General features: G+C 50.3%; 1 protein-coding gene across 2 annotated transcripts in view; it reads right to left on the minus strand.

Moving 5' to 3' along the window:
* The window catches only part of CHD1L (chromodomain helicase DNA binding protein 1 like), a 155,189-nt gene that overhangs the window by 86,856 nt on the left and 53,946 nt on the right, over nucleotides 1-14,387 (minus strand). For both annotated transcript variants that reach the window (XM_068098272.2, XM_078769862.1), the window contains exons 9-11: nucleotides 9,998-10,096; nucleotides 7,265-7,361; nucleotides 6,073-6,146 (exon numbers count right to left, since the gene is read on the minus strand). In XM_068098272.2, the coding sequence (XP_067954373.2) occupies nucleotides 6,073-6,146; nucleotides 7,265-7,361; nucleotides 9,998-10,096 (270 nt within the window). The remainder of the gene's footprint in view (nucleotides 1-6,072; nucleotides 6,147-7,264; nucleotides 7,362-9,997; nucleotides 10,097-14,387) is intronic.

Raw genomic sequence — 14,387 nt, forward strand, 5'->3', positions numbered from 1 at the left:
TGGGCCTCCAACCAAAAGAGCAGTACACAATGGGCCAGTGGCATTATTAATGCTTACATTAATAGTGAGGAAAGTACGATAAAAGAAATTTTCCAAATGTTTTGTCAAAACCTATACCATATACCATTCAGGATAGACGTTTCAAGCTTTTGGCATCTTCACCAAACCAAAATGGTTCATAGAAGACAAATGTCACTTTTCCTTCTTTGGGCAACGGGGTAGCCTGGGAACAAGGATCGTGGCCTGCCTTTGCCTGACCAAAGTTACTGTTGTAAAAATCAGATCTACAACATTGTCCCAATAGTGAGTTTAATTCAGAATCGATCTCTAGCAACACCTACAAGAAATCAACAAGCATCATATCAGTATTCAGTAATCATAGAAGTAATGATGGATTTGCAATTAGTACAAGCAAGCCTGGAACATCTAGTAATACGCACCATCTGAGTATGCACTACCACACAGAATAAATGTCACAGGAATGATAGGAGCGCTGTCCGTCCGAGTTCTTATGGGAGCCTCTCAGTGGTCAGAGGCAGCATAGCACCTGGGTTCAACTTAGCCACAATTTCATTACATTTACTTTTCGTCAATCATGATACTATATAATCACAGATAGGTGGAAAATCCAGGACACTATGTGTACACATAGGAAAGGGCTATTGTTTTTGTCTTTAGCAAAAAAGAATCATTGATATTTTAATCTCTGCGTTATAAAAGGGAATATTTTTCTTGACTTGGATTATTTGGAATGGCACTAAAACAAAATGCTGCTTTCACCTATAGACTAGAGCACTAGACTGAGTCTAGACGGATTTCTGAGAAATGTGAATGTGAGGTGCATTTTTGGGTAAAAGTTGGGAACCTCACTTTTTAACATAAATAGGGGATGCTGTATTCGATTAACCCGGTTCCCAAGCCGAATTCTGAGTTTTTGGCCTTCAAATTAGCATAAACAAAATGGCCGCCAAATTGCCATTTTTTGGACAATTTATTTGAACAAGCATTTATATATCATGTATATACATGCAGCTCTTTTACTTTAACTTGACAACTTTTACCCCAAAATGCACCGAGAAGCTTGTACATGGCCTTTTTTCATAAATCAGTCGCCCATATTATGGTTGGTGACATATTGAAAGAGACATTCAAACTGATATTGAAATTGGACACTATAACATGGGAAATGGTTTTAATAAGACAATGTTTCATACAACCATTTATTCTAAAATTAAGTATACATGGCCATGAGGCACAAACATTCAGGAATGTCACACATGTTGTTTTGCCAAACGACATCATGTTCATACAAGAGGTCTGATTGTCACTCTGTTGCTGACAGGTACACATTGATGTGCACCTCAACTCTGAATAGCGACATTTGCAGCGTCGAGTCTTGCATTGCTTCTGGCATGCACAACAAATCATCTCGAGGCAACTTTCTGGGATTGGACTCGGTGACATCAGAATAGGCTCTAGTCCTGAATCACCACGTTTCCATCCCATTTCCACAGGTTCAGGAAGGTCAGGTATGGCACAATGAGCATTTCTCCATACCATGGCTTGATAGTGTACTCGCATCAAATGGAAATGAAGAGCATCACTTGTCGGTGACATTGCTTCTGGTTTACCAGTCTTGGAGAACAACATATGTCGTGCTGAATCAACAGTGAAACCCTCAAAATTCTCAAAATTCAAAACTCAAAATTCGGCTTGGGAACCGGGTTAATCGAATTCAGCATACCCTAATTATGTTAAAAAGTGAAGTTCACAACTTTTACCCAAAATTCTATTCATTCAAAAAAAAAATTCCATCTCTTACAGTGCATCTTTCATTCATTCCCTAAACTCTCCAGAACTCCACCCATCCTTCAGCGTCCTCAAACGTATTTTTGACTCGAATGTCTCAAGAAACTCATTTTGCAATAAATGTTCGTTTCCCATAAATCGTACACTTTTCAAAATCCAATCTCACCCCTCCCCTCCAAATCTTCCCCATCGCCCATCTCTGTCAAATCTTCCCCCTTGCCCCTCCCCCCCAAATCTTCCCAAACACCCATCCCTTTCAAATCTCCCCCTCTGCCCCTTCCCTCCTAAACTCCCCCCACACCCCTCCCCTCCAAGACTCTCCCTCACTCTTCCCCTCCTAGACTCCCCTCTCACCCCTCCTCCTCAAAGCGTCCTCCCCGCTTCTTCCCCCTTCCAACTTTCACCTTCATCTTCCTCAACCTTCTTCCTCACTCTTCCCCCTCCTCAAATAACACCTCACTGCGCCTCACCCAAACACCATCAAACCTTTTGTCCGCCCCATTCTTCCCTTTCTCCAAGCTATTATGTAATCTCTGACACACCTGCAACAGCTCTCCCTACCTCTTCCTCCTCTTCCACATCCTGCCCTACCGCTCCCCCCCCCCCCCCCCCCCCGTTCTGTATCCGATGCTCCCCCTTCCTCTTCCTTAACAGTATGGACCTCAAACATCCGGGGCCTTCGCTCAAACTTAACTGATCTCTCCATACAGGTTGTTTCTGACAAACCAGACGTGATCTGCTTAACAGAAACCTTCCTCCTTCATGATGTCTCTGATTCCTTGGTATCTCTCCCAGGTTACTCCCTCCTCCGGTATGATAGACCTGAGCCTCGTTCTGGAGGTGGGGTTGCTATCTTTATAAAAAACTCTCTTCCTCACTCGCCCTGCACTGCCCTCTCTCCACCTCACCCCCAGGAATACCTTTGGCTACGGCTTCCCCTTCGCTCCCACCTTTTGTTCATATGCGTGTTGTACCGCCCACCAAACAGTGATGACTCCATCTACATCTCGCTGTCTGATAATATGGACCAACTTCTATCTACCCATCCCAACTCTCTCTTCCTTATATGTGGTGATTTCAACTGTCACCATGCCAGTTGGCTGGGGGTGGGTACCTATCTCACCAGCCATGGCTCTTCAGCAAAGGACTTCTGTGACTCACTGGGACTGACACAATCTGTCAATTTCCCAACCCGGATCTCAGTCAACGGAGAATCTTCTCTTCTGGACTTGGTTATGACTAACTTCCCTGAAAATGTCTGCTGCTCTTCTTCTGCTCCAATCGGCTCTTCTGATCATGTGCTTGTTAAAGTGGACATCTCTCTGACCATTTTCAGAGAGCCTCCTCAGCGTCGACGAGTCTGGCATTTCACTCAGGCCAACTGGCACGGTCTTCAAGCAGCCATCAATCATCTGGACTGGTCTCCCATCTCTACTGCCTCTGACATCAACTCATCCTGGGAATTCTTCCAAAGTAAATTGCTCTCTCTCATGCACAGTTTTATCCCTTCTCGTCTTCAGTTGTCATACCCTTCCTCCCGTCCATGGTACACGGAATCTTGTGGTGAGGCTATTGCCCAGAAACAACTTGCTTTCGTCTCCTGGAAAGCAAATCCAACGGAAGGAAATCTCATTTCCTTTCACAAAGCCCGAAACAAGTGTGTGTCCACCCTCAGGAGAGCCAGGAAACAATATCTCTCCGTCCTCAGGACCGAACTCTCTTATCTGTCTCCCTCTTTCAAATCCTGGTGGCGTCTGGTAAAATCTGTTTCTGGTGTTTGTTCCCCCTCCATCCCCTCCCTCACCTTAAATGGCCACACGGCTGACTCCGCACGTGAAAAAGCCGAATGCCTCAACTCTGTGTTTGCCTCCAAATCTTGTGTCCCAAACCCATCCCTCTTTGTACCCACCGTACCCAGTCGTACCCAGCTGCTCCTGGACTCTGTGTCCTTTCCTTCTGACAAGGTGGAAAAGTGTCTGTCAACCCTCGACTCTGATTCTGCAACTGGACCTGACGGCATCAGCCCACGGGTCCTAAAATCATGTTCTTCCGCTCTTTCACTCCCTCTCTCTGTTCTCTTCACCCTCTCTTTTGCTCAAGGTCATCTTCCATCTGCTTGGAAATCTGCCAACATCACCGCTTTGCACAAAAAAGGTGCAAAAACAGATCCCAGCAACTACAGACCAATCAGCCTTCTCCCAATTATCAGCAAGGTCATGGAATCCATCATTGCTTCAGATATGAAATCTTTCCTCTTCTCCAATGGCTTGATCTCTGATCATCAATTTGGTTTCAGACCTGAACACTCCACTCTGGACATGCTGCTTCTGCTTTCTCAACAATGGATGGAGGTCCTCAATGCCAAACAGGAAATTAGAGCAGTCTCCCTTGACATATCACGTGCCTTCGATACAGTCTGGCACCCCGCTCTGCTCACCAAACTCTCCTCTTTTGGTATCCATGGAAATCTCCACGCAAGGGTGGCGGACTTCTTCTCTAGTCGTAGTCAACGTGTGGCCCTGAATGGGTTTCTCTCATCTCCTCTTCCTGTTCAGGCTGGAGTTCCCCAAGGCAGTGTTCTGGACCCTGTGCTTTTTCTGGTCTTCATCAATGATCTCTCTGACTCTCTTGAAAATCCTCTCTATCTCTTTGCTGACGACTCTACTCTCTGTCGCTCCATTCTTCATCCCTCAGATCGGCAGTCTGCAGCCTCCTCACTCTCTGCAGACCTTGACAAAATCACAGACTGGGCAAACAAGTGGAACATGTCTTTCAATCCTGACAAATCTCACACTCTTACGATGTCTCTCCGAAAAGACCGACTGGACAACCCTCCCATCCACTTTCTGAATAATCCTCTCCAAGAAGTTCTGTCACTCAAGCTTTTGGGTCTCACTATCTGCCATGATCTTTCCTGGAAAAACCACATTTCAAATCTGGCCTCCAAAGCCAGTCGCCGACTGGGCATTCTCCGTCGTGCGAAGTCCTTCCTTGGCACACCTGAGCTCCTCACCACATACAAGGCTTTCATCCGCAGCTCAATGGAATACTGCTCTCCCCTCTGGGCTGGTGCTCCTGCCTCACACCTAGCTCGCCTTAGCACTGTTGAAACCAACGCATTCAGAATCATTGGAATCTCCCGCGATGAAGCTAACTCCAAGGGCCTCTCACTCACTCACCGCAGGCAGGTTGGTGGTCTTTCCGTCTTCTACCGACTCCTCTCTGGCCTTGCCCCCCCCAGCTCTCTCTGGGCTCTGTCCCGCAAATATTCCTACAGGTCGCACAAGATCTGCCTGCAACCCTCTTTTGGTTAAACTGCCAAAATCAAGACTCTCTGCTCACCTTCACTCCTTCATTCCTCTTTTCTCCCACCTCTGGAACAAACTCCCTCACTCTCTTCAATCCCACTCCACCCTCCAAGTCTTTAAAACAGCTGTTCACCACCATCTCTTATCTTCCCCCATCCAAAACCTTGATCTTTTCTACCCCCGCTAATTTCACCCCAATTCCCCTTTTTGAAATACCAACTTCTGTCCTGGAAGTCCTTGGTGTCCTTGTGCTTTATACTTCTCCCTCCCCCCCCCCCCTTCCCATGCCTCCTCCCCCCGGGCCCTCTCCCTTCCACACATCTCCCTGCTCTCGGATGTTGTGTTTGTGTGCTTCCCCTTTTCTCCCCATCTTGTCTTCCGCTCCCTCTTTTTGTGTATTTTGTTTGTCTGGTCGATTTGTTTGTGAAGTAAATGTTAGCTCTTTCACGAGCCTCGATTCAGTATACAAAAAAAAAAAAAAAAAAAATGCACCTAGAAGCTTATACATGGCCTTTTTCCATAAATCCGTCTTGTCTACTAAGCCTCTCTCCATTTTGAATGCTGTGCTTCCAACGTGCATGAACTGGTTCTTTTTAAAATGGTATGTTAGATTGGATCTGTGAATTTCTGTGTATTTAAACATTGTGCAACTGGTTGAAAGCTGTCATTATTTGAAGCCTTTAAACAAATAAAGAGTTATACATCCCTTTAATACTGCATTTGTACCATTGGCTATTGATTTCCTTCAAACTTGCATTAAAGTGCAAGCTTGAAGGAAAATAAATCTACTCCCCTCACCTCCAAACCTCCGTCCACCCTCTTTCCCCCATGTAGATGTAACAAATACATGCTTCTTACAAATGGCTAACATGCTCATAAAATTGTTTCCAAGCTGTTTGTCGTTTCATACCACATCACATCGTCAACAACTGTCAAAAAAAACATTTACCATTACCTCTGAACTCGAGATAATCCTGCAGAATGTCCAGCATTCGTGTCATCTGAGAGAAGAGCAGGACTCTATGGCCACTGTGAATTCAAAAAGGTAAACATGAAAGCGCACTGTGGTCAGAACCTGCGACAAAATCTAGTAACGGGCCAATTGAGAAACACACATTTAAAGCACTCTTAAAAGATGAACCGCGCGATTGGAAAACACACATTTAATGTGCTATCACAAGATTAACTCGACACCTCTTATCCATGCGCCCCACCCCTCGGTTATATCAGAATGAGCTGATTAGTCACACGGTCACGGATTGCTTATCCCCAAGTTCTGGTCATTCAAAAATTACGTAACGCTATTTTTTAGGGAGCCATGTACCGTGCATGCTGACAGGCTTGATTAAACCTTGCGAATAATTTTTATTCGACATTGATGAGATTTTTCAGGGTCCCTCATCGTGAGTAACACTCAACCCAAACAATGCCAATGTATGATGCAACAAATCCGGGCAATGTACAATCAGCAAAGCCGTACAGGCCTGATGTCTTGGGCCCACCAGAAAACCAAGATGGCGGCCATATTATTTTGTCTGGGTGTTATTGCAATGGTGGGTGGAGTCAAGTGACAAATGTGGGTGGGGTCCAACAGGTGTCCGACCAATGGGTGCACATTAAAAAAAAAAATCAACCCACAACAACAGCAACAATAACCACCATGCCGAGCTTTTGTAGACCTGTGACACTACGCAGGTAAAAACAGGTCACACGATAAGGTTTTGAAACTACATAGCACTCTTAACACACACAAAAAAATCACTATCAAAGAGAGCACTTGTAACTTAAGCAGATACATCATGTGCCAGAATTATCACAAATGATGCGATAAAACACTAAAGCCCTTACAAAACATCCGATTCTTCCCAATTTTACAGCAGTCGAGTCCTAGATAGCACTAGCGGCTGCTAAAATTGGTATCAGACATTGAACAATTTTTTTTAAAGTGAGCGTCCCAATTCTTAGAAGAGATGCGCATATGCCTGGAGTTGTATTCTAATCTCCAGCTCCAACACCACTACCAGCTCCAACACCACTACCACCACCACCACCACCACTCCAGGACCATATATTATACAATCTTCCTTTCCAGCATCTCAATTGACCCTCCTTTAATTTTCAAACAATAGAGCAAAGCAATAACCCACCAGGCCTGGAGATGAGCAAGAAGACGGTCTAAGATCACTAGCTTGCCACTTGCTGTCACCAGATGCTCACCTTCTTCAAATGGCTCTGGCTCAATACCTGCTCAAAAACAAGCAACTCAATAAATGATCCATTAGGAAAAGCTCAGCATTTTTAACCTCTCATCTTGCACACATGACACATCCTCTCGTAATATATTGTTGCGGGAAAGGCCTTAGGGGCCAACGGGAGTAAAATAGAACAAACGTAAAACATAAACGTTTGGTTTCTGTGTGAAATTATGTCAGGTGTCAAAGGGTGTTCCAGGAGAAATCCAGAGTCCTCCCCACCATTATGTATGTATGTGTCCAAGCCCCAACCACTCCCACAACTTAATTCTCTCAATCGTTCCCCTTTGTAATCTGTCTATATGTGCTTTTAACTTTCTCACCCTCTCGAGTACAGACCGGTGCAGAGGAACGGCGCGCAAAGGAACGTGGTGAAAGTGGCCCCGCCCAACAAGGAGAAGGAGCGAGAAGCATCTTGAAGCAACGCCAGTTCACCAACAGTATAAAAGAGGGTTGTTTGCTCAAGACTTGAGTTGCTGGCTCAGGAAAGTAATAACAGGAGTGAGTTGCTCAGTACAGAGACACCGAGTCAAGCAGGTGAGTGGTGGAGCAAGTCAGTGGGTTTTTTGGGGGGTTTTTTTTGTATACAAGCTCGAGGCTCGTGTAAGAGCTAAAAGGCTACGGTTGCCAAAAGGTGAAAGCAAATCCTCAGTGCTGCGAGGGTGAATCCGGCCTGGAGCGTGATGCAAAGTGAGGACCATCTCCGTGTCACTATAACAGTAAAGGTGGGGAGGATGCAGCACAACCCGGAAAAAGCCCATAGCCCAGACTAGGACGGTGCACATCTCGCCCGCACAGAGCTCACCACTCCCGTTGCAACCCCAACCCCCATGCACGAGCATAGCTTGTGGAGAGGTTTATTTTCAGTCTTGTCTTCGTCCATCTGTTTCCTAGTTGTGAGTGCGTAGGCCACGAGATAATGCTCAAGTCGACAGGATTATTCATGGGCCCGAAGGTTATAGTCCAGACAGAATTCTCTCTTTCATTGTAATATTGCTTCTGTGGGAGCTGATGGTTGCTTTATCAAACCTTTTCTCATTAGTCTGCTGAGGATGCATATGTCATGCTCTGTGATCTTTTTTTATCTTGCATTTGTTGTTCTGACCACAAAGCTGGTCTGTGTTTCCTCTGCTTATCTGAAGATTTTAAAACACTGTGGGTTTTTCAGTAGAACAGGCCATTCCATGTTGGAATCTGACCTTCAAGATTGTATGCGTGGAACTATGGGTGCGTGGCATACTCTTGGAGGAAAAACACTTACAATATTGTTCTTACCTGCTTATAAATGAAGCTCACTGGGAAATATATTTCGAGAAAGGACGGCCAGTTTCGTGCCCTCCTAATCTCCCGAACGTGTTGTAAGGGCTCCGTAATAAAAGCGGCTCATATTCTCAAGGCGTTTGTCCTACATTCCTATTGAACAGCGGACAACGAACCCCGACACTTCTTTGTCCTCCTTCACATTTCACTCCACTGGAACAAATTGTTCAAGTGAGGTACAGTATTAGCATTGTGCGGTATCCATCAGTCAGTAAGTGAGTGAGTGAGTCAATCAGTATTTAAACACTCGGATCTTGTCCAAAACTACACACAATTTCGATGGAACTTGACCACAACCTTCATCATTCATGATATACCAAACTTGTTCATGGCATTAAAAATAAAATCAAGGTCTAAGGGTGTTTACGGAGGAGGAGGGGGGGTCAAAGTAGGTCCCGCTTTGACCCTCCAAAATAGGTATTTCTTTCCTTCTCTGAAACAACAGAGGGGGCGGTGGGGTCAAAGTGGGTCCAGGTTTGACCCTCCAAAATAGGTATTTCCTTTCTTCTCTGAAACTACACACACAATTTGATGAAACTTGATCACAACCTTCATCACGCTGATGCAAGAACTAATAGTCCTATTTTCACCAAACTTTGTAGAACTGATGAGAACCAAAGGCTCCTAATGCCTTGCAATGTCCATCAAAAATTGCATATTAAGTCGTTCAATTTAAAGGTCAAAGCTCATTACGATTCTTGGATCGCTACTTTTGTCCTCTCAAAAAGTATTCACGCGATTTAGATGTAACTTGGAAGGAATCATCTCTGCATGATGCTTTCACAAGTTTAGTCAAACCATCAGCTAATTTACATATCATGTGAGTCATTAATGCCTACCAGTGGTTCCCTGGTACTACCGGGTGAGCACAGTGACAGTGCCCCTATTTTTCTTTACTAAACCCTGGTTTCCACCTTCGAAGTGTTTGTTTGGTGCACAATCAAGAAATGGGAACGGTAAACCACTGCGCAAGTAACACCACGACCATTGAGAATTGGTGCGAAACCCTTCGTTAGAAGAGTACAAATGCGGTGGTTTGTCAAGGGTCTCGCTCAGCCCCCTTCCTTTCGAACGGACGAACGCAATGCAGGTGACAGACTCGTTAGAGAAAGTGCATGTGAGAAACCAAAGTGAAGATCTTCTTGGCTTTCTTGGCAGATGATTTTGCAGTCCTAGGAATCTGACCCTAGATCGTTGACCATCCAGGTGGAAGATTTTACACCGTGTCCACCCGGCTCATCGTTACATTTTTCTGTCCAACAAATTATCTTAAACGATTAATGTTCAAACTGTTCCTGATTGACATACCATCAAAAAGGTAAGGATGGCAAACGCACTTGCGCAGCTGCATCAAAGTGTTGAGAAGCCGTGCTCGACTGCCCGATGCAACACCGTGCTCAAACATCTCTGCACACTCAGAGCATGCGGACAATTTCATATATATTGATTGGACAATCCTATTTTATGACTCTAATAACCTGTTAGTATATGCAAGTGAGGCAGCCTGCTTTACATTGCTTTCTGGGATGCAATACATGATGTTGTTTTAAACAGTATACAGTTGCCCTGCAAAGGCTGAAGGCAGAAAAAGTAATCTGTTTATTGTATGGCTGTGCATTTTAGCTCTGCAGTCAAGGTGCATGTATTTTGCTTTGACCAGCTTTTCATCGCTTTGCATGAGCCTGTATGCACTTTGGTTTATGGTCTAAAATGCAGGTCTTTAGCTTTGCTATAACGTTTTTATGCCTCCGTCGACTAAGTCGCCGGAGTCATTATGTTTTCGGGTTGTTCGTCCGGCGGTCTGTCCCGTCCGTCCATGATAGGTTTTCGTTACCGCAATAACTTGAGAATGGCTAAAGGGATCTTAGTCAAACTTGGTGCAGGTATGTATAATGATGTAAAGATTAAATGATTAGAATTTGGGGCCAATAGGTCAAACGTCAAAGTATTGTTGTGGATATGAGGATTGTGTTTTTTTAAATTGTTTTATTGTGGACCCTCCTTCCTCCATTTGTTGTTGTATAAAGGTCAAAGGTCGTGCCCGTAGTTATTTCACAAGCACCCACGTAGCCAATAATATATTTCCTCCTTGTTGACAGTTATTTCCTTATTCTGTGTAGTAGGGTAAGGCCTTGTCTTCCATTAATTTGACACTCCATTGCACCGCATTAAATAAGGTAGATCCCTCCGACATGACATTAAAGCGCGATGCTGCGCACGCTAATGCTTACGCAAAGAGCAAGCGGACAACGCAGTTCATAAAAGAGTCTTTATTCAAAGTACTCAAACTGCAGCACTAAGCTGCTCAGGGCTGCGCGCTCCGCGTATATCGTGAGGCCACGCCTCTCTCCCTGGCGTGGCCCATCCCCACTTGGTGTGCGGGGTGATGTCACCGCGTCAGTGCTTTCGTGTCCGCCACACGCGCCCCCCCAGAATCCCCGCGCACCTGAAGGGTCAGTTTGCGGGGCAAACGGATGACCCGGCCGAAGCGCCCCCTGGCGACTGGCGGCGTCTGGGATGCAGGGATGCCATCTGGGATGCCTCCGGCAGCAGGACCGGGGGGCGGCGTGGTGGCGGGGCTGGGCGGTGCCGGGGGTCCGCCCGCAGGGGGGCGGCCCCGACGCGGGGGTCGGGCCACTGGCGGTGGATGGTCCACGTCGAGGTGGGCCAGCTTGAGGCGGTCTACAGAAACGCGGTCAGGAGTACCGCCGATGTCCAGGGTGAAGTGCTTCGCCCCGGTCTCCAGCACGCGGAAAGGCCCGTCGTACGGGGGCCGCAGTGGTGTCCGGTGGGCATCGTGGCGGACAAAGACGTACTCCGCCGTGCGAAGCTCCGGGGCGACGTGCGTCGGTGGGTGCCCGTGGCATGCCGTTGGCACCGGGGCGAACCTCTGGGCGGTCTCTTGCAGAGCGGAGTGCTGCTGTGCCGCGGACCATGGTGCCGTGGAGTCGGGGAGGAACTCGCCCGGCACCCGCAGCGGTTGCCCGAAGACCAACTCCGCCGCGGATGCGCGCAGGTCCTCCTTGGGCGCCGTCCGGAGGCCCAGCAGGACCCAGGGGAGCCTGTCGACCCAGCCGCCGTCGCGGAGGGTGGCCCGGAGCGCGGCCTTCAATGAGCGGTGAAATCGCTCACACAGGCCGTTAGCCTGGGGGTGGTATGCCATGTTTCGGTGCAGCCGGACCCCGAGCCCCTGCGCGACCGCCCCCCAGAGCTCCGAGGTGAACTGGGGGCCGCGGTCGGACGAGATGTCTGAGGGGGCGCCGAACCGGGCGACCCAGGTGGCGATGAAAGCCTGCGCGACATCCGCCGCCGTCGTCGACGCCAAGGGCACGGCCTCCGGCCACCGGGTGGTGCGGTCCACCATGGTGAGGACGTGGGTGAAACCCCGCGAGGGGGGCAGAGGTCACACCAGGTCCACGTGGACGTGGTCAAACCGGCGTTCCGGCACCGTGAACGGGGCCAACGGGGCCTGGGTGTGCCGGTGCACCTTGGCGCGCTGGCACGCGAGGCACGTCCTGGCCCAGCCGCGGACGGCCTTCCGGAGGCCATGCCAGACGAACTTGTCGGCGATCAACCTTTGGGAGGCCCTCGCGCCCGGGTGGGACAGGCCGTGGATGGCGTCAATCACCTGGCGCTGCCAGCCCGCGGGCACGATGGGGCGAGGACGCCCGAGGGAGACGTTGCACAAGAGGGCCGCGCCTGCGCCGTCGAACGGCACCTCGGTGACACGGAGGCCCGTGACGGCGGTCCGCAAGGCCTGGACGTCGGGGTCAGCGGCCTGGTCCGCTGCCATCCGGGCATAGTCGATGCCGAGGTGGACTGCATGGGCGACGGCCCGGGAAAGGCAATCCGCCACCGGGTTGTCCTTCCCGGCGACGTGCCGGATGTCCATCGTGTACTCGGACACGGCCGAGAGGTGATGCTGCTACCGGGCCGACCACGGCTCGGTGACCTTGCCCATCGCGAAGATCAGCGGCTTGTGGTCGACGAAGGCCGTGAACGCACGGCCCTCGAGCAGATGGCGGAAGTGCCTGACCGCCAAGTGAAGCCCGAGCAACTCGTGGTCGAAGGTACTGTAACGGCGTTCGGGCGGGCGAAGCTGCCGGATAAAGAACGCCAGCGGTTGCCAAGCTCCACGCACCCATTGCTCGTGCACCACGCCCACCGCGTAGTCCGAGGCGTCGGTGGTGAGGGCGATCGGTGCATCGGGCGCCGGGTGCGCGAGCATGGTGGCGTTAGCCAAGGCGAGCTTCGCGCCCGTGAACGCCGTGTCCATCTGCTCGGTCCAGGTAACGTCGCCTTTGCCCGGCTTACCTCGGAGAGCTTCGTGCAGGGGGCGCAGGAGCTGGGCGATACGGGGCAGGAACCGATGGTAAAAGTTCACCATGCCCAGGAACTCCTGCAGCCCTCTGATCGTGCGGGGGCGCGGAAACCCCTTCACCGCCTCCACCTTGGCCGGCAGGGGGACGGCTCCGTGCCTGGTGACACGGTGCCCCAGAAAATCGATTATGGCGGCGCCGAACCGGCACTTTGCGGGGTTCACAATCAGGCCATGCTGGCCCAGGCGTTCAAAGAGCGTGCGGAGGTGGCGTAGGTGCTCTTCGCAGGACGCGCTGGCGACGAGGATATCGTCAAGGTAGACGTAGACAAAATCCAAGTCGCGCAGGACGCTGTCCATCAGTCGCTGGAACGCCTGAGCCGCATTCTTCAGACCGAAGGGCATCCGCAGGAACTCGAAGAGTCCGAATGGTGTGATGACCGTCGTCTTCGGGACGTCCTCCGGCCTGACGGGGACCTGATGGTAGCCGCGTATGAGGTCCACCTTCGAGAAGAAGGACATGCCCGCCAAACGGGCGGAAAAGTCCTGAATGTGGGGGACGGGGTAGCGGTCGGGGGTGGTGGCATCATTGAGACGGCGATAGTCCCCGCACGGTCGCCATCCCCCGCCGGGCTTCGGCACGATGTGCAGCGGCGACGCCCAAGCGCTCTCTGAGCGCCGAACGATGCCGAGTCACTCCAGGGTAGCGAACTCCGCTTTTGCCACCGCCAGCTTCGTCGGCTCGAGGCGGCATGCCCGGGCGTAGACCGGTGGCCCGACGGTGGGGATGTGATGGGCCACCCCGTGCTTGACGGCCCCCGCCGAGAAGGTGGGCCCGTGAGGGCCGGGAAGCCGGCGAGGAGGCGGGTGAATGCGTCCGCTGCCGGAAGCGTACAGACCAACGTGGCCGGAACCGAACCGTTCGGCAAACCGCTTGGCAAGCCGCTCGTTGAGCTGCTCGACGAGCTGGGCAGCGCACAAGCGAGCGAGCTGAACGTCTCGGCCTGGACAAGACGTCTGTGCTTTACGTCGACCAGGAGCCCATTAGCGCACAGGAAGTCCGCGCGAAGCAGTGCCATGGGCACGTCGGCGGTGACGAACGTCCATCGGAAAACCTGCCCTCCGAACCACAGAGAGAGGCAGCGTTTTCCGTACGTACGGATGGGCGTCCCATTCGCGGCAAGCAGCGCGGGGCCCCCGCCCGCGGCGTGCTTGTCTGACGTGCCGGCGGGAACGACACTCACCTGCGCTCCCGTGTCGCACAGGTAACGGCGCCCGGATAAGGTGTCCGTTATGAACAGCAGGCTGCTCGAACGGCCGGCGCTCATCGCCACTATTGAGCGCCGGCCCGGGCGTTTCCCGACCTGTTGAAGGAGCATG

The sequence above is a fragment of the Myxine glutinosa genome, chromosome 1, assembly GCF_964187855.1.
Source record: "Myxine glutinosa chromosome 1, kmMyxGlut1.1, whole genome shotgun sequence".
NCBI lineage: Eukaryota > Metazoa > Chordata > Myxini > Myxiniformes > Myxinidae > Myxine > Myxine glutinosa.